Genomic DNA, 22,647 nt, shown 5'->3' with positions numbered 1-22,647 from the left:
AGTAATTATCAATATCAGTTTACTGGCCCAGATTGAAAATGTGAACAGAGCAATGCACTGCTCCTTGTTTTTGGTCAAAACTAAGAGGTTAAATAATTCTTGGCTTTATATTAGGCTATAAAAAATATTTATTCAGTAATTTAATTACCCAGGTTATGCACCAGTGTGCTGTGGGTAAGATTACAACATATACTGTAGCAAGCTTTTTTTTTGTTTGTTTAATAACAGTTCTGCATGGAGAGTCTAGTATAATAATTAATTTGTTCTCTGTGTAAAATTTATCATAAATATTTAATTGCAGTAAGGAAATTGCTTTTGTTATGATGTAGGCAGACTTTGTGGTTTAGACTTTGCGGTTTACCATTTATCCATTCTTTTCCCTCTAACACATGCTCGAATATCAGAAATATCCCAAGTGCACATCACAGTCTATCTGCATCTGTTCCTGAGCGTACATTTATTATTCTGTCCTTGGCCTTACACAAGTATTTTTCAATTACTGCTGCAATTAAGTGACTAATCAGCTTTTTGCCTTTTGAAGGAAAAAGAAATGATCTTCAGCACGAAACGTATTAAAGAATATGTTTTAGTGATGAATCGTCTTGAAGTCAAAAAAAAAAAAAGTTATTGTAAAAAAAAAAAAAAAAACATTTAATATTTTTTGGATATTTATACTTCCAGGTAAGGAAGGAAGGTAAAGAATCTGCGTTCTTCGATGATTCATTGGTTTATGTGCTTTTTCTGCCTTGGCTCTTAGGAATTTAAGAATATCTTCTAATACAAAACCTCCTCAAAGCACCAGACATCAAGTAGCAGAACACTGGTTCTACTTAATGCTGCAAGTATTTTTTCAAGCATCAGTGTTTGTTTATCATTAGAGGATCAGAATCCAAATATGCAACACCCACTGCTTCTCATCAAGTCAAGTAGTTTGAGTGTGACAAAGTAAGAGACGGCAGAATTCGATGCTTGCATTCGTACACGCTGTTTTAAAATGCCGTTCATTCTGTAAGCTGCTTCATATTCACATGCCCCTGCACCATGTTGTCCTGACGTCCTAGACGATTTTAATGTAAACTGCTTTACACTCTACTTAATAAGGCTGTCCACAGGTGTCGCCTCGTCCAAGCTTCGCTTGGTTTGCTCTCTCAGTATCAGGAATGTGGTATACTAGAGGTTAGGGTGTTGGACTAGTGATTGGAAGGTCTTGAGTTTGAATCCCAGGGCCACAAATCTGCCACTGCTGGGCCCCTGAGCAAAGCCTTTAACCATGAATGGCTCAGCTGTATAAATGAGATTAAATGTTAGTTGCTCTGGATAAAGGAGTCTGACAACATTTTGAAATGATTGATGTTTTCCATGCCATGAAGTAATTGTGTCTAATCCTGGAGACATTTCTTTGAATATTGAGAGCAAGAATAAAGGAGGACGTGAGGAAGTGTGTTTCAGAGGGAGTTGTGGCAGTGGTAAGCAGATGTGCCTGATCCAATCAAATGTTTCTGCTAATGGCTGCCATGGTAACCAGTTAATCAGCCAATGACAGGAACTCATTCACTAATCAGCAAGTCTAACTGAGAAGTCCAAGCCAATCCAAGGTGAGGCTTAAAACTGAGCAGCAGTTAATGAGATACTGGTGTTTACAGTGTGTGTGTGTGTCCGTGTCCGTGTGCACATTTGTGTGGCTTTGTGCTTGATAAAAAAAAGAAACACGTGATTTATAAGATTTATTTTTTCCACATGTTATCAGGTCCCTAGTCGGGTAAGCGCAGAGCCAATTAACACCTGCTAACAAGAAGTCAGCATTTAATCATCGTGTGTGTATTTATGTGTTACAATTACACAGGAAGTGAGTCTATTCCCCTCAGCCATCTTTCATCACCACATTTGCGTCGTCTTTATTTCTCTTTTCTTCCTTTGCTCTCGTTTTTTGCTCACTTCTGATAACAGTTTGTGTGCCGTGATTCTTTTTCTCACCCCCCCCACCACCATTTCTCTTCTTCTCTGCTATCCCTATATATTTTCCCTCATCATCTCCTACTCTATGTATCAGAGTGTTTCTCTTACAGAATTAGAGTGCAGTGCACTTTAAGCAGGGCGATAAAAGCCCTTGAGCTCTCCCAAAAAAATGCTGCTGTCAATTCTGAGAGAAAGCAGCTGTTTCTGTAAATCATCCCAAAATGCACCGGAGAAGAGCGGCTTCACAGAACACCGCAGGAAGCAGAATGCTTTACATTAACAGCAGCCTTCATTGCCGAGTTCACATAGAATGGCATTTGTATCGAAGGCCACATGTATCATTAGCATTAACCTATGTCTTGTTCTCTGATGATGGTTAGACTGACGTTTTTGCTCATTAACATTCTGATGTTTCCTACATCTGCAGTGGACGGAGCCATCCATCGTGGGGCAGGTCCTCTCCTGAGGAAGGAATGTTCCACTTTGGGAGGGTGTGAAACCGGAGAGGCCAAAATAACTGGAGCATACGGCCTTCCAGCCAAATGTGAGTCACTTCTGTTTACTTGTAGTTAACTCCAGAATTATTAGCGCCTTTTATGAAATTAAGCAAAACAGGTGCAATGAGTGATCATTTCTAAACATTTGGTTTTTTTTTGTATTGACTGTTCAGTATTTTATCCTTTAAGTAATGTTCAACAGGTTTGAGACACTTTAGTCCTCCAGGAATATTTCAGGCTCGTTTGTATTGAGGTTTGTTTTTGTGAAAGCGCTCTTCACCGAAGACCTTCACCGAAGGCAACAGCTCCAGAGAGATTATCAACATAGAATGTGTTAGCAAAACTATTCGTGTTGATTTGTATTCAAGTTAGCTGTCATTAACTTGCTGAAAGATACACCAGGTTTCTTTTAGGTGCTGATCATGTTGCCAGCTATTTTTTTGAGATGAAAAAACCTGTTGTGTAAAAAGGAAGCTACAGTAGATGGAACTATTTTTGGAGGAATGTTATGAAGTGTGAAAACTTTTAATCATGTCATTTTTAGTGCATCTTTTGAAGTGTACCAATAAATCTGGGGTTACTGTATGTTTATTGGCTCTGGATACCATGTTAATGGTGTGGTATTTTTTTTTTTTGTTCTATCAGATGTTTTTAATGTACCTGAACAGCACTAATTGTAATTCTAGATAGAAAAACTCCTATAGATATTGCCAGCACGATCAATGTTCTCTCTCTCTATTTAATCAAATTTATACCACACTGTAGGTGTCAATTGCAGTTTGGTTCAGGAATATTTTTACTGGAAATCAAGCTGTTAAAAGCAGAAATGAATAATTGGTAGTGTGTGTAGGAGAAGCTTCCTACAAGCAGTGCAACAGTAATTGAAAAACAGTACACATTTATTTCATCTCACTTTAATGTGTTTTACCTTTACAGCAACCAGCAGGCATTCTTACCCATAGCATCTTAGAGAAGTACTTGAAAATGTCCTGATGCCACTACGGATGATTTTTATTGGTATAAATGCCTCTGTGTGTTTGTGAGTCATGCTGTGGAAATCAGATGCACATTATCCAGCCAACTGCTGTTTTCCTGTATCTTTTCTCTTCCTGGTCTCATGATCTCTCTTTTTTTTTTTCCCTCTCTCTCTCTTTCTTGCTGTCTCTATTCCCACCTTCCCTCCCTCGCTTCCTCCCTCCTTCTCCTACAGTGTGTTCAGCAATTATGTAGTCAGACAGTGTTTACAGAAGCAAGTGCACTTTAATTTATTCGTACACTTAGCAGTAATTTCCCTGCCTAATTTATGACCCTATCCCCGCCCCTCCTTACCTTGCTGTGTGACGATGGAGAGATAGAGAGTGCACATTCGGATGTATATACAGCTTGATCGATACATAAACACATGCTTGAAAATGCCCATTGTGTGGTTTTCCTTAGCCTCATTACTTTCAGATCATTTCTGTGCCCGTAGCTCTCCCACTCTCTTTCTCACAGGCAGTAAAATAGTAAATAATATTTTGGCATTAATGATTGGAGTGTGTTATTCAGATTGTGATTTGTGTTTTATTTACTGCTGTTTGTCAGACACTTTCTGTATGTGTAATAACTGTTTAAACTGCTTGCGTGAAGCAGATGATGAGTAATGGAGGAGGCAGGATGGAGGAGCACCGTTTTAACGGATCAGGCTGACTTTAAATACTTATACGTGAAGCGCAGAAGCGACGTCAGGCTTGCCCAGCAACTAACCTCGCAGATTCAGGCTTTACACAGCAGGTGTTATGAGGCATCCTTCCATCTGTAATGTTGTTGTTTCAAAAATGTGGTAGTGTTCAAAGGTCACCACTACTATAATACTGTTTTTATTACTACTAATAATAATACGTTTATTATTAACTTATTTTGATCATTCATTCATTCATTCATTCATCTTCTACCGCTTATCCGAACTACCTCGGGTCACGGGGAGCCTGTGCCTATCTCAGGCGTCATCGGGCATCAAGGCAGGATACACCCTGGACGGAGTGCCAACCCATCGCAGGGCACACACACACTCTCATTCACTCACACAATCACACACTAGGGACAATTTTCCAGAGATGCCAATCAACCTGTCTTTGCATGTCTTTGGACCGGAGGAGGAAACCGGAGTACCCGGAGGAAACCCCCGAGGCACGTGGAGAACATGCAAACTCCACACACACAAGGTGGAGGCGGGAATCGAACCCTGACCCTGGAGGTGTGAGGCGAACGTGCTAACCACTAAGCCATCGTGGCCCCCCCTTATTTTGATCAATACTATTTAATTACTAATTACTGTCATCTCTAACATCTGACAAAAAAATGAAGTTCCAGTCAGTGTGGTTGAGAGATTTCAGGTTTGTTTTTCTCCAGCCTAGTTTGAATTGATCAAGGCTGTTGAAAGGATAGAAGGTATGTCTCAGAGCATAACATTTCTACCTTTGTACACGGTTCAATCATGTGCTCAGGTTACAGTCTGTGCAGAGTTTCTGCCCATGTCTGTATATAGTCCAGCATCTCTGCTTGCCTCCCACCACATATGAAAATGCCAATAGGCAAATTAGCTACAATAAAATGGCCCCTAGACATGAACGTGTGCGGAGGTCTGGCATCTGATCCAGACTGCATTCCCAGGGTAAGCTCTGGATCCACTCTGACCCTGACCATGATAAAGCCTACTGCATATAAATGAATGAATGTATTGTAGAAAAATGACATCACTTAAAAAAACTCTGGGGGTGGAAGGATTTCAAAAAATAAATAAAAACAACTTCCTTGATTAAAAAAATACATGAGACCAGTTTGCACAGAAAGTGATCTCACAAGGTCTGACTTTTCTCTGTCAAGTATATCTCACAGAAAAGATTCACTTCCATTTTAACCAACATTCTGAAAATGGAATGATGGATGCGTTGGACGTTTTTTTTTTTTTTAAAAAAATTCAGTTGCTATGGTTTACATCACCTAGCGCAATCCTGCAATCTGATTAAATGAGTAAAGACAGCTACAGTCTGTAAAAAGCCTCGCTTTATTTTCTCATGTGTTTTAATTTCATGTTTGTAGCTTTCTACATATGAATTAACGATACAATATCCTGATCATATCGCAGTCTGTGATGCTAACCATAGACACCATCCTGATAAACTAATTCTGTAAAGTGAGGTGTGATCTTTTTATATCGGTTACTGTCACAGGATATTACATAAAGGACTTTTAACAGAGTACACTTCCAGAAAGTGAGGTGGGAGTTTGACCCCAGTCACACCTACAGATCACTGATAGGGCAGGTGGCATTTTTCCAATCTTCAGCTGTCCCATGTCAGTGTGACTGCTCCTGCTTTAGCGTCTTGGCTGACAGGAGTGAAACCTTATTCAGTCTTCTGCAGATGTAGCCTATCCACCTCAAACTGAAGGCTGTGTGTTCTGACATGCTTTTCTGTTCAGCACCATTGTATAGAGTGGTTACATGATCTACCATATCTGATCAGTCACATTCAATCAGACTGGCCATTCTCTCTGTTTTCTGTCATAAGTAAAGTGTTTCTTTGGTTGTCTCTTGTTTTTTGCACCATTCTGTATAAACCCTTAAGACTAATTGTGTGTGAAAATAGGGATAAATAGAGGTCAATTGAATTGAATTAAAAATCTGGCACCAAAATCATCCCATGGTCAAAGTTAGTGAGTTGACATTTTTGCTCCATTGCTGAGGTTCATTGTGAATCAGCAAAACTCCTAGATATAGAAACGATAATGTATTAGAAATGAGTTCATTAATATAAACCCTCTCCCCGTGCCTTGGGGGTTTCCTCTGGGTACTCCGGTTTCCTCCCCCGGTCCAAAGACATGCATGGTAGGTTGATTGGCGTCTCTGGAAAATTGTCCGTAGTGTGTGAGTGAATGAGAGTGTGTGTTTGTGCCCTGCGATGGGTTGGCACTCCGCCCAGGGTGTATCCTGCCTTGATGCCTGATGACGCCTGAGATAGGCACAGGCTCGCCGTGACCTGAGGTAGTTCGGATAAGCGGTAGAAAATGAATGAATGAATAATATAAACCTGTCATTAGAATTACAGCTGGAGTTGCGTTCATCTATCAGAGCTGCAGAAACTGAATAGACTTTTAGATTCAACAACAAACTCTCGGCACCCTCCACTCACTTTAAATCAGGTAGAGTTTTTATAATGCTATGACCTGTTTCTTGATCAGTCTTCAGTACGATAAACTTTTGGATCATGTTGAATTGTCAGGTGCTCAATGACTCATACGTAGTCTAGCCAGTGGGATGTGTTTACACAGTGAGTGAAAAGATCCAGTAGCGAGGATCAACATCTGGCCTGTAAATAGCAGGTTTCTTATCTGGGTTTTTAAGGCTTTTGCTGAAACCCTTAGTCAGATCTTGTCTGCCCGTGTGTGTGTGTGTGTGTTGGTTGTTTGTCCTCTTTCTGTTTTCGTTGCAAGGCAGGGCTGTGTGTCTACAGTATGTACGTTATGCTGCTGTTTTGACGGTATTCTGGCCGCTTTTTGTGTTTGAGGCTATGCACCGTGGTTGAGATTTTATAGACTAAAATGTCCCTATGTGTGTGTGCATTTGTTCATGCCCCAGTGTATGTGAGTATATGCATCTGTTTGTGTTTAGTGCTCAGTGGTGGGCGGTAGAAAGAAGCAATTAGGTAGCATCCAGTGATTCCAGGTGTGTGTATAAGAGAGAGAGAGGCAGCAAAATTGCTGCAAGGGAAAATGGCAAAGAGCAAAACACAGGAAGGGATTAAAAGTATGGCAGAAAATGTGAGGAGCATAGAGATAGCAGAAACAGAACAGGTGGGAACAAAAAGAATAATCATTAAGGCAGGAACATTATTGCTTATTGCAAAATCAGAAACGGAAATGAGAAACATTCGCAATGTCATTAGTGAGATCTCTCTTCGATTTTCCAGCCGATTGGCAACGCATCGTTGCTCAGCCGCTCCTTTACACAGATGAAAGGATGGTTCAGATACTAATGTTATTTTAGTCTATAAAATCTCATAAGCACAGTGCAGAGGGTCTGCTGCTCATTTTTCAACAAAGGAAAGATCTGATTCATTATGCATCACATGTTTCTTTTTAGATTTCAAAAAAGTAAACCATATGAATTTAAAGGAGTTTATCTACCAGTCGAAGCTCCACGAGGGAGAAAGAAGGAAAGGTGTGAGAGAGGTCTGTAGGGTGGCTGACCCAGAGGATGTCAGCAGTGTGCGTGAAGCAGAAAGAGTTCAGTCCCTCTGCCCACCTGTGTACCAATACAGGACCTGACCGGGGATTTAACCAGCTTATAAACAGCAACCATCACTACGGAGAAGATAGGGGAGGGCCGAGTGGCTTCAGCAACACACACATACTCAAATATGCACACACAAACACAGACTCATAGGTCTCATTTCCCTCAGTGGCCAATTAACACTAATTAAAATCCTTACAGGCCAGATGAACACCGCTTTCCTCTCTTGGACATTCTCTTGGCTTCACCTCTCTGAATGCACACATTCACAGTCTCTACTCGGTCACATGGACAATAAACAGTTTTATTTTTCTAAAAAAAAAAAAAAAACGTATATTTGTCGTTTAGATCACGACATATGATGAATACGTTCTGAAGCAAAAAAGTGAGGTAGTTGCTACTTTTTTTGCCATGCTTTAGTGTGTAGTCAGTAGCTGTAAAGCCTTCGATCTGAGTCCAACTTGGCAAGATAAAGAGAAAAATATAAAAGCAGAGAAAGCAAAAGAGAACAGAAAAAAACAACATTCACATCATGCACCTTGGAGTCTTTCAGATGTTAAAGAGCTCCGCCTCCTGTCTTCTCTCCCCTCCCTCGTTCTCCTCCGCTGCCTTTTTTGAAATCAATGCACCTGCTCTTCATCCGGCACGGAGGGGGTCAGGCGGAGCGAGGGTGGAGGCAGGTGGACGGGTGGCCTATAGAGAAAGGCGAGGTGAAGAGCCCCACACTCTGCCTGGTCTCTCCTGAGGCTTTGTATTTTAGACGTGGCCTCCTTTTGTGCCAGAAGCTGCTCTTAGCTGCTCATGGATGTGCTTCAGTGAGCACCGAAAACCGAGACTGTCCTAGGTTTGTTTAAAGAGTGGGCAAAAGGAGGTGTGTGTGTGTATGTGTGTGTGTCTGTGATGTCCAGTTTAGGACCCCTCATCTAAACCCGTTTATGGACAGCAGTTACTCACATAACAAAGCAACCCCTAGGACAGCTAACAGGCTCATGGTAGAGTTTCAGTGCTATCTCATGTTTTTCCCTCAAACCCAATGTTTGATCGCATCAGGAATTGATTAGATTAGATCACAGCGCACTGACTGAAAAGCAGTGTTACTAATAATAATGGATGTACATTACTAGTCCAGCATGGCCTGAATCCTAGATATACTCTAGATGATGTCATGTGATCTACTGATAAAGACCTTCATTTTACATCCCTTAAATGTCCAACTGTCACAGTCACAGTAAAAAACTGTACTTGATGAGTAACTGATTGTTTTGATTTTATATTTTATTCTGTCATTTTTAGTTGTAATTTTTAAACCACTGGCAAATTAGTTCCAGATCCTACCTCACACCTCCAGGACCCCTGGCTCTGATCTTGTATTACTCACTGTGCTGAGTTTCTGTGCTTATGTTCATGTGGGTTTCTTTTTTGGTTTTCTGATTTCCTCTCAAAATCATATTATAAATAGGTGACTCTTTTTTTAATTAGTTTCTTTTTTTAACTAAAATAATCATGGTGAATAACACAGTACAGTAAATGATTGATCCACACTAAAGCAGGGAGATTGATTGATTGATTGATTGATTGATTGATTGATTGATTGATTGGGTGTAAGAGAAACCAGTGCAGGGTCGAGGAGTATCATAGGAGAGAGCATGGGAGCAGAACAATAGCAGTGATGAAGCTCATGTTTTGCCTTTTCCACCTTAATGTCTCACACCTCAGGCATGCTGAAAAGAGACAGATGCTAATAGAGAATCAGCATGTGGAACGACCACAGGTGTTTGATTTTCTCTCTCTCACACAAACACGCTTTCACACACACACACACACACACACACACACACACACACACACACACACACACACACACACACACACAGCCACATGCACACACACACACACAGACACAGCATGTTAGTCTAGAGCCATTAAAAATCATGGGGGGGTACAACAAATTACTGAGAAAGCATGAAAAAATAGTCTCATTTTGAAGTGACAAAATGGGCAATTAACAAGCAATCTGCATGTTTTCTTAATGTTACCAATTACCAGTACGTTTTCTACTTTAAAAAGGGCATTTTGAAATTAGCACTTTAATTTGTGTGTTTCTAAGGCAACGGGACACATCTAAGAGAGTGTGGCAGAAATAATGTAGACTATAGATAAGACTTCAGTGGCAGGGTTATGGTTGGAGTCGGGGTGGAAATGGGATTAAAGGTCTATATAATTTATAGTCTTTATAGGTGATGATGATGATGATGACATTTACATTCATGGCATTTCGCAGACCCCCTTATCCAGAGAAACGTACAGAAGTCCTTTGAAGTTTCTATCAACGAATACATCAATACTGGTTCGCTAGTTCACAGACTTGCGATGCCATGAGTCTAAAACTTTTTGAGAGATAATAATGCACACAGATTGATGATGATGATTATGATGATGATGGTGGCTTGTAAATGAATGATAATTAATGATCTTTTAAAGATTCTTCTAAAGTTTCTTCTAAATTTCAAGTAAAAGTAAAAATCTGTTGAAATGCATGTTAAAAATCAGTTGAAAATCCATGTTATCTTTCTTTCTTTCTTTCTTTCTTTCTTTCTTTCCTGTCTAACCCCTTTGGCATAATGCCTACCTCTTTTTGACAGACAGACAGACCGACTGAAACACACACTCAACATCAACGACAACGACAACACAGCATGTGAAAGAACTGTTCCTTTACCCCCTGTGCTTTGTCCTTTAGCAAGATTTAACCTTTAGCTGTATCTGGGTTTCCATACACTTACCCAGATTCCCCCCCCCCCCCCCCACCTCCTTACAACAACAAAAATTCTTCCAATGTCTCTTTTATTGTTTTGCATTATATGATGCTATTTTTACACCCTAACAACTTCATAAGTGCATTAATGGTGTGTTCTCCTTTCACACATATTCTGTGAGAATGTAAGGTAGATACACATGTTTCAGCTCTACAGTACTAGTGGGGGGTTAAGTGCTTTATTTAAGGGCAAAGCAGGAACAGTCAGTGGACCAGGGACATTGGAACACAGCATTCTTTGTCAACAAGAATCAGTGGCTTGACTGTGATTTAAGACGGTACTCTTTGGTTCCCTTTCCCACCGAGCCACCTCTGACCTGTTAAGAAGGTTATGTTTCTGCTTTTTATTTCCTGTCTTTTTAGGAATGAGTTTGATGTATAGCAGCACAGCATACATCTGTTTAAACCAAAGACAAGTAAACACAGTGGAAGACGATAAATATTGCCGTTTGACATGACCTTGACAAGCTGACCAAGGAGAGAGAGATGAGAGAAGAGATCCCTGTGATCCGTGTGATCAGGGAAAAGGGAAAGAAATGGCTAGGACCAGGCAATGTGATGATATATCGATATTGTAATTCAATTCAATTCAATTTATTTGTATAGTGCTTTTAACAATTGACATTGTCTCAAAGCAGCTTTACAAATGTATAAAAACACAATAAAAATTGTAAAGTTTAAAACAAGGGCAAGGAAAAACTCCCTGGGATGATATGAGGAAGAAACCTTGAGTGGAACCAGGCCCAGAAGGGAACCCATCGTCATTTGGGTGACACTGGACAATAAATAATATAAATGTAAATAATGTTCTTTCTACAACAGTTTATAGTTGAGTGGAATTGTGCAGTCAAGAGCTCCTGAGGGACTAATAGGTCAGGGTAATTTCTGAGTTTATTACAGACTTAACACTAATTCCTTAAAGTGGAAGTCTTTAAATGTTGACTGATGAAGACCCGAGCACAAAGCTGACCAACAGGATGACAGTTCAAAGACGGCGTGATAGTCTGCAAGCGGTTCTATCCACAGCAGTCCTATGGGCAGATCTATCAGTGCTTCTATTCACAGCAGTCTCATTCAAATCTATCCCAGCAGAGTGTACCACCAAGCGATGAGACTATGACCAGGGGTAGGGATGGATCAGGTAGGACTGGAAAGAATAGCCAAACTGTGAAATCAGAACACTGGGAACTCAAGAGTGGCATGTATAGCTCGACACAGAAACAGAGAGAAAGAGAGAGAGAGAGAGAAAAAAAGGGAGAAAAAATATGAGGTATGTAACGTAATCATGTGATGGATAAAGACAATGTACACTATGTACAAAGTGCAGGCAGGGACCAGCTATGACAGCATAATTAAAAGATATAATAGCATCATGGCACACTCTTATAATTATTGTCATTATGATCAAGTGTCAGTGTTATGGCTCCTTATATAAGGTCCTTTCATTTAGATCAATAGAAAAGCGATTAGATGAGCTTTTCAGTCGTGTTGGTCCCCACTATATGACTGACAGGAGTGGAACTTAAAGCGGTCCTCTAGTGATGTTACACATCTGCTTCAAGGTTTGACGTTTGAAATGCTCTGAACTGCTTTTCTGCTGTAGAGAATGTTGTGCATGAAAATCCCAGGAGATCAACCATATCTGAAATAGTCAAAACAACCTGTCGGGTACCTGCATCCACGTCACTGTCAAATAACTCAGATCACATTTGATCATGCGAACATTAACCGAAGCACTTGACACGTATCTGCATGCATTGGATAATTGCAGGAATGAGTGGATGTTGTATTAAAGTAACCGCTGAGTGTATATAGTGTATCATGTATATGTCTTCAATTATTTTTGATATGATATATTTGCAATTACAGATGAAGTCGAGGATTAGAGGAGAAAACAGAACCACTAGTATGTGACTCAGGTGGCATTATAGACAGAGAGGAAAACACAGATGAGAAGTGAAGGGTTGAAGGAATCGAGAGTTGATGGTTTAAAAAGGGAAAGGTAGCGCAGTGATTAAAAGTCAAGAAGAGAAAGATTTAGGAAGCACTGGCATGTGGAGGACTGAGAAAAGAAAAACAGAAAAAGCAGAAGAAATAGCAGTGAAATTGGAAGCTTAGGGGAAGAAAGTCTAGACACACCGAACACATGAGGGTGGGAAGATGACAGACAGTAGCCGATGTGTGAAATAAAATTTTGATGTCATGGCTATTATTTTTTCCCTTTCACAATGTTGTGTGCCTTTGTTTCAGTGTTGCTGTAAAATCATGAGTAACACAGAATTATTGCTGAAGTCCTGCCAGTTTACTGGAGTGGTTATAGACAGAAAGGAGAAATGAAGAGGGTGTTTATGGACAGTATGACACTTGTGTGATGGGTCAGATAAAGGGGTGAGAGAACGTGTTTGAAGTCACACATGAAGCGCTGGTTTATGATTAGAGTCAAGATTAAAAATGGAATTTTGGGAGAATGGTTAAATAAAGGTTTTGTTTTAATAATTCATCTCTCACTCTCTTCTTTCTGTTCTTCTCTTTTTGACTCAGACGTTATTCACACCGTGGGGCCAATAGCTCACGGCTCAGTGGGAGAGACGGAGAGGCGAGCGCTCAGAGACTGTTATTATAACTGTCTGCGCACAGCGACTGAGAACCAGCTGCGGACAGTGGTGAGAGAAAAACACTCAGATAGGATGCACTTCAAGGGCAGTAGGTTTCTCTAGATAATAGATACACTAAATTTTGTCTTCATGTAGACGTGGAGACATGTAGTCTTCTATGACAGCCTGAATAAGATCACTCAAATGTGGCTCACATTCAGTAATATAGCTATCCGTAGATAGACTCTAGCCCCAATGCAAACATGTTGCAGGGCTTTCTAATATTAAAAAAAGACAATATAAGGTTTAATTTTTTTCATTCATATAGTATTATTTGCTGTTGAATAAACACAATTGTACTGCCAATTAGAGATTAGCGGAGAAATACACAGAAGGTTATAAGAAGCAAACCTTGGACTGAATTCTTTCTAGCACAAGCTATAGATACATGCAGCCTATTTCAATGTCAGATGATTACACAGAGAAAACATGTAAATATGTTATTTAACAGATGTGTTATATAGTTCTATTTATATATAGCTAGATCTACCATATTAGTCAGAAATGGACTCATCGAATGAGTCTCTCTCTACGGTGTGCACTAACCAGATCCAAAAGATCGATCATAGAAAACATACAAATATAAATGTGCAAAATTCTGTAGCTGCTGGTGTAGTATGACTATTGCAGATTATGATTAGGTTTACTGAAAATGTGGAAAGGGCAAAACCACTTTAGTTTATAAAGAAAAATGTTTTGTTTTTGGTTTTCCTTAAGCACTCACACGCTTTATATATTATTATCTGCATGACTATAACAAACCAGTTATGGTTGTAGAGGTCTACAAGGACTGCCCGAAATATATGGACATTAAATGGCTGGACCTTGTCATTTCCTTGTAATAAATCCTTGTTTATTATACACCTCTGCCAACACTGACACACACCAACACATACTCATACTCACATGGTAAACATCTGAAAGCAAACATACATGAATGCGTGCCTTCAGTACTTCACCCCTCATCACTGTGACTTTAAAGTTGTAGCTGTATAATATACACTGTTGTATCCAACTTTGATGCTTCTTTTGTCAGAATATGCTTTAAAAAAGCTGGCGGCTGTGTCACAAATAAAACGCCACTCACAGGTGTTAGGCACTTTATATTATATGTTGTCACCGTAATTGTTAGTATGCAGCTCATATCTGGTGCTGCTCTGTTTAACTTGTAGAGGTCCTGAAAGCTTGTCCATTTATATCAGTACTGAGGATGAAGTTTGACATGAACAAGTTTCACTTACATTTATATTTCCATTTATAGCACAATTACCACTGTTTAATTGCAGTTCTATACTGTAAGTAATATACTATATAGCTGGACTACAGATCATTCCACGGCACTGATGGAAATTTTCTAATGGAAACTCTAAAAGTAGTGGCAGCTGTTAATCAAATATTAATAATAATGCTCTTAATCTAATTATATCACATTATAGTTTCTGTAGTAACGGTTTATTCTCATGATCGGGTGGTGGATGCTGTAAGGAATTATCTTTATTAAAAAATATATTAATGGCAGGATGGTGTGTTGCATTTCCACTCAGAATTCTTGTTAATTATTTGACAAGAATTATTGAATGTTCAATGTATTTTACAAGAATTATTGAATGTTTAAAATGTTCAAAATATCTGTTTGAATATTTTATTAATTTGAAATAATTAATTTCCTATTCATTTATTAATTATTTTTCAATAACAGCGCTTCCCATTGCACTTTTTTGGCATTACAGTAGCGTATTAATTAACACCCATTTGTTAAATCTATGTCTGTTAAAATAGTAATTACTAATAAAGCAGTAATGTCACTGCCAGTGAAACAGCACCTTTGCTACAATACCTTGTCAGCACACTTGCCTGAGGGACTGTGGTTAACATAACAGCTGTTATGCATTATTCATTTGATTTTTTTATACCTGTGATGTTTCTGCTGCAATAAAAGTTCATAATTGTTATATTGTTAAATTATTATAATTATTATTTTTTTATATGTACATTATATACATATAAAAGTTACATTATATAAGTTACACACACTCGGTAGTAATTAGGTAGAAATAATTTTTCAGATTTTTGGCCCCTGACATTCTACTGACAACAGTGTTAATTCAAAGAAAGACTATCTTTACCATTCACATCTATTCACGTTATCTGGAAGATAGCAATTGTGAAAAGGGCTTAGCTCCGCCGTCTTGGCACAATCACGGTATGTCATATCCTGTAAAAGTTTGTTTGCTGCTATTTCAATCTGTGTGTTTTAAGTGTTTTTGATGTAGACTACTTTTTTAATTCTCTCTCTCTCTCTCTCTCTCTCTCTCTCTCTCTCTCTCTCTCTCTCTCTCACTCACACACACACACACACACACACACACGTATCCCATTTGATGTCCTTTCTAGGCTTTTCCCTGTATCTCTACTGGAGTGTACGGTAAGTGGGAGAAATCCAATGAGACTCATTTCACATAAAACTGTCAAATGTTTCACGCTCATTTTTAATGTAATGTTAATTTTACAAAGTATTTCATCGATTTCCACTAGCAGCTTTGCTCTTTTTTGGCTTTCTACATAATCTAAATAATATCCAGTGGGACTGTTATAATGCATTTGTGAAGCAGTCCTTTTCAATGATAACACTTCATTCTGTGATGCCTGTGGTTTTTCATTAACTGTGCTTATAATGATGCCCTCATCTGTTCATCATGTTCATGATCCGCAGCTGTAGAAACTCATTTCTTTCTGGAATACTTTCAGTAGATATCAGTTGCAATACCATGTGGGATTATTTAGATTAACAAAGATTAACAAAGAGACTGGGTGAGCAAGTATGTCATGGGGATTGTAATCTGTGTGCCCTGATTAAAGGAAGATCCAGCACTAACTCCCAGAGCCCTTTTCTTTTTAATGCATGGCTTTCAACTTTATCAGCATCCAGTTTTATCTGTGCTCTCTTCTGTGTGTATAAAAAAAAATAAATGTATAGATGCAATAAATCAATTTGGCATTTTTAGTTATTTCATTTTTCATCTTAAATGATCATAATTAGTTTGTACATTCAAAACAGCAGGTGGGAGTTTGTGTAGACAGATGCTGACACAAATCACTGATGATAATAAGATTCTTCTGTTCCATTCACAAGTACTTCACTGAGAACTCTGAAAGAACTTCACTAGCATGTTATCAGACTCTTGAAGATACAGTAATAATTCAGCTGTTAGAAGACTTGAAGTTAGAAGTCAGTAAGAGAAATCAGCTAGCTTAGTCTTATTATTTTAATACATTCCATTGCAAAACCAAATCTTACTAGGCCAATAGAAATGCATTTATCTAATAGTAGCTAATGATAATTAGCCTTACGCCACTGCGCCGGGTGTTGATTAGTTTTCCTTTACAGTGCAGACATTCCACATAAAATAAAATGGAGCTATTAACAGATTAAAAGTATGCCGTGTTGTTCGTTGATGAACGAAAACAAATCATTGGCAGATTGCTGTGAAAGAATGGAACACTTCAAGATGTGCTATTATAGCAAAATAAAATTTAGGGTTAAAACAGCTTCAGTGATTTTACTGTTCAGTATGATATATTGAGCAGTAGGATATGCTGGGTAATATTGTTTTATGCTGTACGTTTATTTGTCGGTCAGCAGTATCAGAGTCAAATGATTAGATCTTAATGAAAAGTTCTGGCACATGGTGACTTCCAGCAACGTGACAAGACAAAGTTAGCAAAAGTTTCAATTTACAAATATGAAGAAACTTGGTACAACGACTACAAACGGGTGTGAAGACAGTAGAGCGCATGTGATTCGTGGTGAAGTTCACACACTGCTTCTCCTTCATCTCATATATGATATGATACATTCTGTAGACTGTATTTATTCTCCATATAATGGTAAATGTTATATAAAAAACAATGTCCTCAAGAATGATTTTAGGGGCAAAAAAAACTGACTTGTAAAGTGGAATGCTAGTTGCGCTACCTGCTGCTAAAAGTTATTACTATGGCAACCAGTAGAAGGAACGCCTACTGGCGACTTTACAGTACAGCGAATTGGCAGCTTGCAGTGCTAAAAAGAAGCTTTAGCCTTCAACCTTCCTGGTTGTTAGATGTTGTATGATAGTGAAGAGCTGACTGGTGGGTGGAACTTGACAAATGACCAAATTGACCAGAAATTTATATATAGCTAGCTTTGTTTTGATTGGTGTTTAATTCAGTTATGACTTATAGTTTATTTAACATATATGTGTGAATCTAGTAACATTTATACATTGTGTGTGTGTGTTTGTGTGTGTGTCTGTGTGATGAAGGATACCCACCTGAGCAGGCAGTGGAAGTGGCTCTGAAGACTGTAAGAGAATACCTGGAGGACAATCCAGCGCAGGTGTGTGTGAGCGGGACAAACTCCCTGTTGGTGTTCTTTTTTAGCTGCTGCTGTTATTGTGTGATGCTCAATAGTGCATCATGTTGTCATGGTGGTCACAGAGGGACGTAAGCTCTGTCTCATCTTTATCACGTGCTTATGTACTATTCTAGGTGAACTATGTTTAAGTATTTTTAACTGTCTTTTGGGGTTACACAGAAAAATAAATAGAAGTGTAGTAAATGAATTCGGCCAACAGACACTGTTTTCTCTAATCTGGTCAGACAAGTCAATATCTTGGTCACCTGCATTAGGCACTGTATCTCTCTCTCTCTCTCTCTCTCACTCGCACACACACACACACACACACACACACACACACACACACACACACACACACACACACATGCTCACACAAGCCATTCATGTATGCATGGTTGAAAAAAAAAAAAACAAAGCCCATGGTAGATTTAACATGAAATGAAGCATCAGGTAAACTGTGCCTGCCTTCTCTCTCCCTCTCCTCTCTGTCTTTATCTCACTGTCACTTTCTATCTCACTGTCACTCTGTCCATCCGGTCCTGAGCCTCGTGCTGACTCGCTGACAGTTCATCTGCCTCTACAGTTCTGCGCAGTGACAGAAACGAGCTAATTAGAGAGTCTTAATTAACAAGCCCTCTCCTCCCCCCAGCCAAACTACACCATCAACACACACCAAATTAGCAAGAGAGAGAGAGACAGAATAGAGAGAGATTTGCTGAAGAAAAGAAAAACCTGAAGGAAAGAGGACAAAACAGGTGGTAGGAGCGAGAAAGGAGGAGAGTGCTGTTTGATGTTGAAGACAAAGCAGGAACAACAGAAATGGAACAAAAAGGTTTATAACATTTCAGCATATTAAATAAAACCAAGCTTTTATTCTCCCCTTGTCCATTAAGTTTAGTGTATATTCATGCAGAATTTTGGGATGAGTTCCTCATCTGATTACATAAATTTTACATAAAGTGTTTTTCTAGTGTAGAAGTGTTAAAGATGGTGTTTTTTCAGTAGCACCCGGATCACTGCCTTTAAGCCACAAAAATCAGTGATCGAGAATATGGACTGAAGTCAGAAATATAATATGATGTAACCTTAAAGCAAGATAAAATTGTACTTAATTATTCATTTAATTTAGTGTCATAAAATATTTGGTTGTCTAAAACAAGATGTTAACTTCTCCAACTTCCATGAAAAAAAGCCTTTTATGTTGACTTTAAAAGGTCATAGCTTGCTATACATATTTAATCGTGTCATGAATTTAATGTTGTTCTTAAATGACATTCCATTCCATGGTTTTTTTAAAGGACTTTTTAAAAGCATTACAAGCATTTGAAATAAATTGGAATTTATCAAGTATTAAATTGCTAAATATGAATGCATAGGTTTGGATTAGACTTTAAAGTTTTTAGGCTATTTTTAATCTGCTAATGAATACATTGTTGTTTGTAATGTAATTGATTCTATTTAAGCTTGACATCATGTCACATAGTCAGTAGAGAATCCAGTGTTGGTGACATGTGAGCCACATTCCCAGAGACACACATCTTAAGGGACATGTACAGTAAAATAATATGTAGCAGTATGTGTATACACCCTGTGATTAAATGAGAGGCAGAAATTGTAATCATGATTAAATGACACTTAATTGTGCAGCACTGCTCTGCGTCTCTGCCGGAGAGAAGAGTCGAGCCGAGTGTGACTGTAGGAAAAGGTCTTCCAGTTCACACAACACGTTTAACGTGTGTATGTGTGTGTGTGTGTGTGTGTGTGTGTGCGCGCGTGTATGTGCGCGCGTGTGTGTGTGCGCGTGTGTGTGTGTGGGTTTATCTGTGGTTTTGAGGCCAAGCATAAACAACCCTTGAACCTTATTTAGCATCTGCTCACAGGATTAGAAGAGGTTGAGGATGAGCTTGTATTTGTTGAGCTTGTAGTAGATGAGCTTGTAGAAGATGAGCTTGAAGTACATGAGCTTGTAGTACATGAGCTTGTAGAAGATGAGCTTGAAGTACATGAGCTTGTAGAAGATGAGCTTGTAGAAGATGAGCTTGAAGTACATGAGCTTGAAGTACATGAGCTTGTAGTACATGAGCTTGTAGTAGTTGAGCTTGTAGTACATGAGCTTGTAGACAAATTAGTAGTTGAGCCGTAACATGAGCTTACACAGAAGTTTGTAATTGGCAAAAATGTAGCAAAGCTTGGCGATGAGCTCGAGGACAAACCTGTAAATAAATTAAAAACTTTACAGTTGTGCTAGTAGATTGAGTTTGCATCTGAGTTTGTAGATTACATTTGTATCTGAGTTAAAATTTTCTGTTGAGATTATAGCGTGATTTTGGAGAGCTTGTGATAGGAGCTTATAGATGAGTTTTTAGACAAACATTGTAAAAGAGCTTGTAGACTGAGTTTGTAGAGAAGCTTCTAGACACTGAACTCATTTTATTATTGCATTATGTATTATGTGAATATTGGTGGTCATTGGAGATGTAAATATTCGCTTGAACTGGAGTGACATTGGTGATGACATCTGCAGGCTAAGAGTGTTATTATTGTAGAAGATCTCTTTAGCATTCTCCTGCTCTCATCGCCCTGACTGATTTGTGCTGATTTGAGTCTTGATTTGTTTTTCTGTCTCATCAGATGGACCGCGTGATCTTCTGCGTTTTCCTCAAGTCAGATGATGATCTGTACAAGAGTCGACTTCCTGCCTACTTTCCAGAAGGTCTGTTTCTAACTTCCTTTACTTTTATAAAGCATTTTATCTTCCTCTATCTTGGAGGAAAAAATATTTTTTACTTTGGCAAATATATACTCTCACTATTTCCCACTCTCTCTTGAAGACACACATAAAAAACACACACACAGTGGTCCCAGTTGCCCTCTCTGCTAAAGGGCTTTTTTCAAAGACACCAGCCAAAAGTCACTCTGAGCCCTGTATCCATTAGATTGCTTTATATTCTGCAGCCTGGCTTTTTTTTCTGCATCATTTTTTTTTTTCCTTCAATTGTTGTCAACATTAATCTAGTTTGATAAAGCATAGTACATGCCACGGGACTGGGCTGTCACTTTCAATCATCTGTAATGTTATTTTGCCTTTCTAAACAAACAACACACTGTCCATAGTGTGGAAAAGAGCAGCGTTCAGTACCTCAGAGTTAGCATGCAAAAATTTTCAAGCCTAAATAGAGAAAGTCATTTTATTTTTTTTCCCCCCCAAAACCTTATTTGTGTCCCCACCCCTTTCAGCCTGCTGACCAATCAGAGAGCTCGTTGTGAGGACAGGTAACCAGCCTGGTGTACACTAACTAATACTTGTGCTTCGTTTTAGTGTTTTGTCTGGGACATTAAAATGGAAAGGTGTATTGTTTGAAATAGAAAGCTATCAGTGGCAGTACTCTGTTGAAATGTTTACAGATAAACATATGTTAATAGTTTGCAGTGCTAACAAACTAACACTGAATATATTAACATTTTCATGTGTTTTTTTTTCTTGCAAATAGAAGATAATTAAAAACAGGTGTAGGGTTTTTTTGTCTGTTTTGTTCTGATTTTATCACCTTACTAATTCCTAGTTTTTGAAGCTGACAGTGGCCGTGCATATTTTACTTACCTGAATATAATTCTTCATTTCTTTCTTTCTTTATTAGTCGAACGAGATACCGCCTTCTCTTGCTATATCTGTATTGTCAGAATTTTATTGGCAGGTGGTTTGAGTGTAACCCTGTGTTTTTTTTTAGTGTTGCTACCTGTCAGTGCAAGTGTGACACCGATGTGTGATGATCTTTGTGATTTCTTGTGCACATCATCTCAGCTAAATGCGTTTTTCTTCCCTCTCAGATGTGCTACCTAAAAGCAAATTATGAGTGGATGTAACTGCGTTGGATGCCTCGCTCTTCGCCTGCTCCTGCTTCCCCGGCATCTGCCCTGTCAGCAACACCTACTAATTATTTTTTGATTCCACAGATTTTTATTTTGATGGCATGCATCAAGTAATTTCTTATTGCCCAGTCCAGTCTTTTTTGAGCTGCAGCATTGATGATCAAAGGACGGCTTCTTAGCGTAGCACTTAAGAGGACTGCAATCACGCACGCAGCACATCAAGTAAATAAAATGACAAGTGTTTCATTATTTCTCTGAAGTAGATACTGTAGCAATCAGGAATCCCAAAAGGTTCTTTCCATACATATCTCATTTCTGATAAATTGTATTTTACTATAATGTTCTGGATCAGGGGTAATCAGTCTTATTCACAATGCCTTCAGGTTTTCTTTAAAATCATGCAGGAGTTACATCACCTGGTACAACTCATTAATTGTTTGAAGCCTGATACCAAATTATTGTATAATTGGAATATAATCAGAATATAAGCACCTACAGTCTCATTCTGCAGTCTCTGTCTGATAAGCTTCAGAGATCTTTCACAGATGTAGAAATTTAAAGTAACTCATTTCCAAATACGGATTATGCTTTCACATCGATTACTGCGCTTTGGCAATGTACACTGTATGTTGAATGAAACATGAAGTTGTGTTTATTACAGTTAATAAAAGTTGTCACTAAGCATGCTGGGATTATATGGAGCCAAAAATCACCATGACTCCAAGAAGTCTCTTTTTTTTGGACTATTTAAAGGCAAGGTGATAGTAGATATGAAACCAATATCTAACTAACATTATGAAGCCTTAACACTGCATTGTGCACATTGTGAAATTTCCACTTCTGAATCATTAAGTACAACAGAGGGCCATTCATATGGGGATTGCCTTGTAACTCTATTTGAATGTAGCAACAGATCCTAGGCACTGAGTTTCTCAGATCAATTGTATTTAGGGATTCTTTATTTCCTGTTTTACTTTTTAATGAAATTGAATTGTTTTTGTTGCAAGAATACTCCTTGGATTCTGTCTCCCTACAAAGGTAATAAGTCTGAAATTGCCTATTGCCGTTTTAAAGAAAGTAAAGAATTTGGGCAAAAGCTATGATTTGTACAGCATAATTTTAAGCTACTACAATGGGCATGAACATTATGTGTAAAAGTATATTATTAAAAATGAATTTTAAAA

General features: G+C 38.6%; 1 protein-coding gene across 1 annotated transcript in view; it reads left to right on the top strand.

The window, feature by feature from the left end:
• The window catches only part of macrod1 (mono-ADP ribosylhydrolase 1), a 69,009-nt gene extending 46,864 nt beyond the window's left edge, over positions 1-22,145 (top strand). Inside the window, exons 5-10 of the mRNA XM_060885369.1 lie at positions 2,384-2,500; positions 13,082-13,203; positions 15,589-15,619; positions 17,499-17,572; positions 20,225-20,306; positions 21,422-22,145. Coding sequence (XP_060741352.1) covers positions 2,384-2,500; positions 13,082-13,203; positions 15,589-15,619; positions 17,499-17,572; positions 20,225-20,306; positions 21,422-21,447 — 452 coding nt within the window. The 3' untranslated portion in view covers positions 21,448-22,145. The remainder of the gene's footprint in view (positions 1-2,383; positions 2,501-13,081; positions 13,204-15,588; positions 15,620-17,498; positions 17,573-20,224; positions 20,307-21,421) is intronic.
• The last annotated feature ends 502 nt before the right edge of the window (positions 22,146-22,647 follow it).

The sequence above is a fragment of the Tachysurus vachellii genome, chromosome 13 (assembly GCF_030014155.1).
Source record: "Tachysurus vachellii isolate PV-2020 chromosome 13, HZAU_Pvac_v1, whole genome shotgun sequence".
Lineage (NCBI taxonomy): Eukaryota > Metazoa > Chordata > Actinopteri > Siluriformes > Bagridae > Tachysurus > Tachysurus vachellii.
This window is presented reverse-complemented; position numbering and strand designations above follow the sequence as displayed.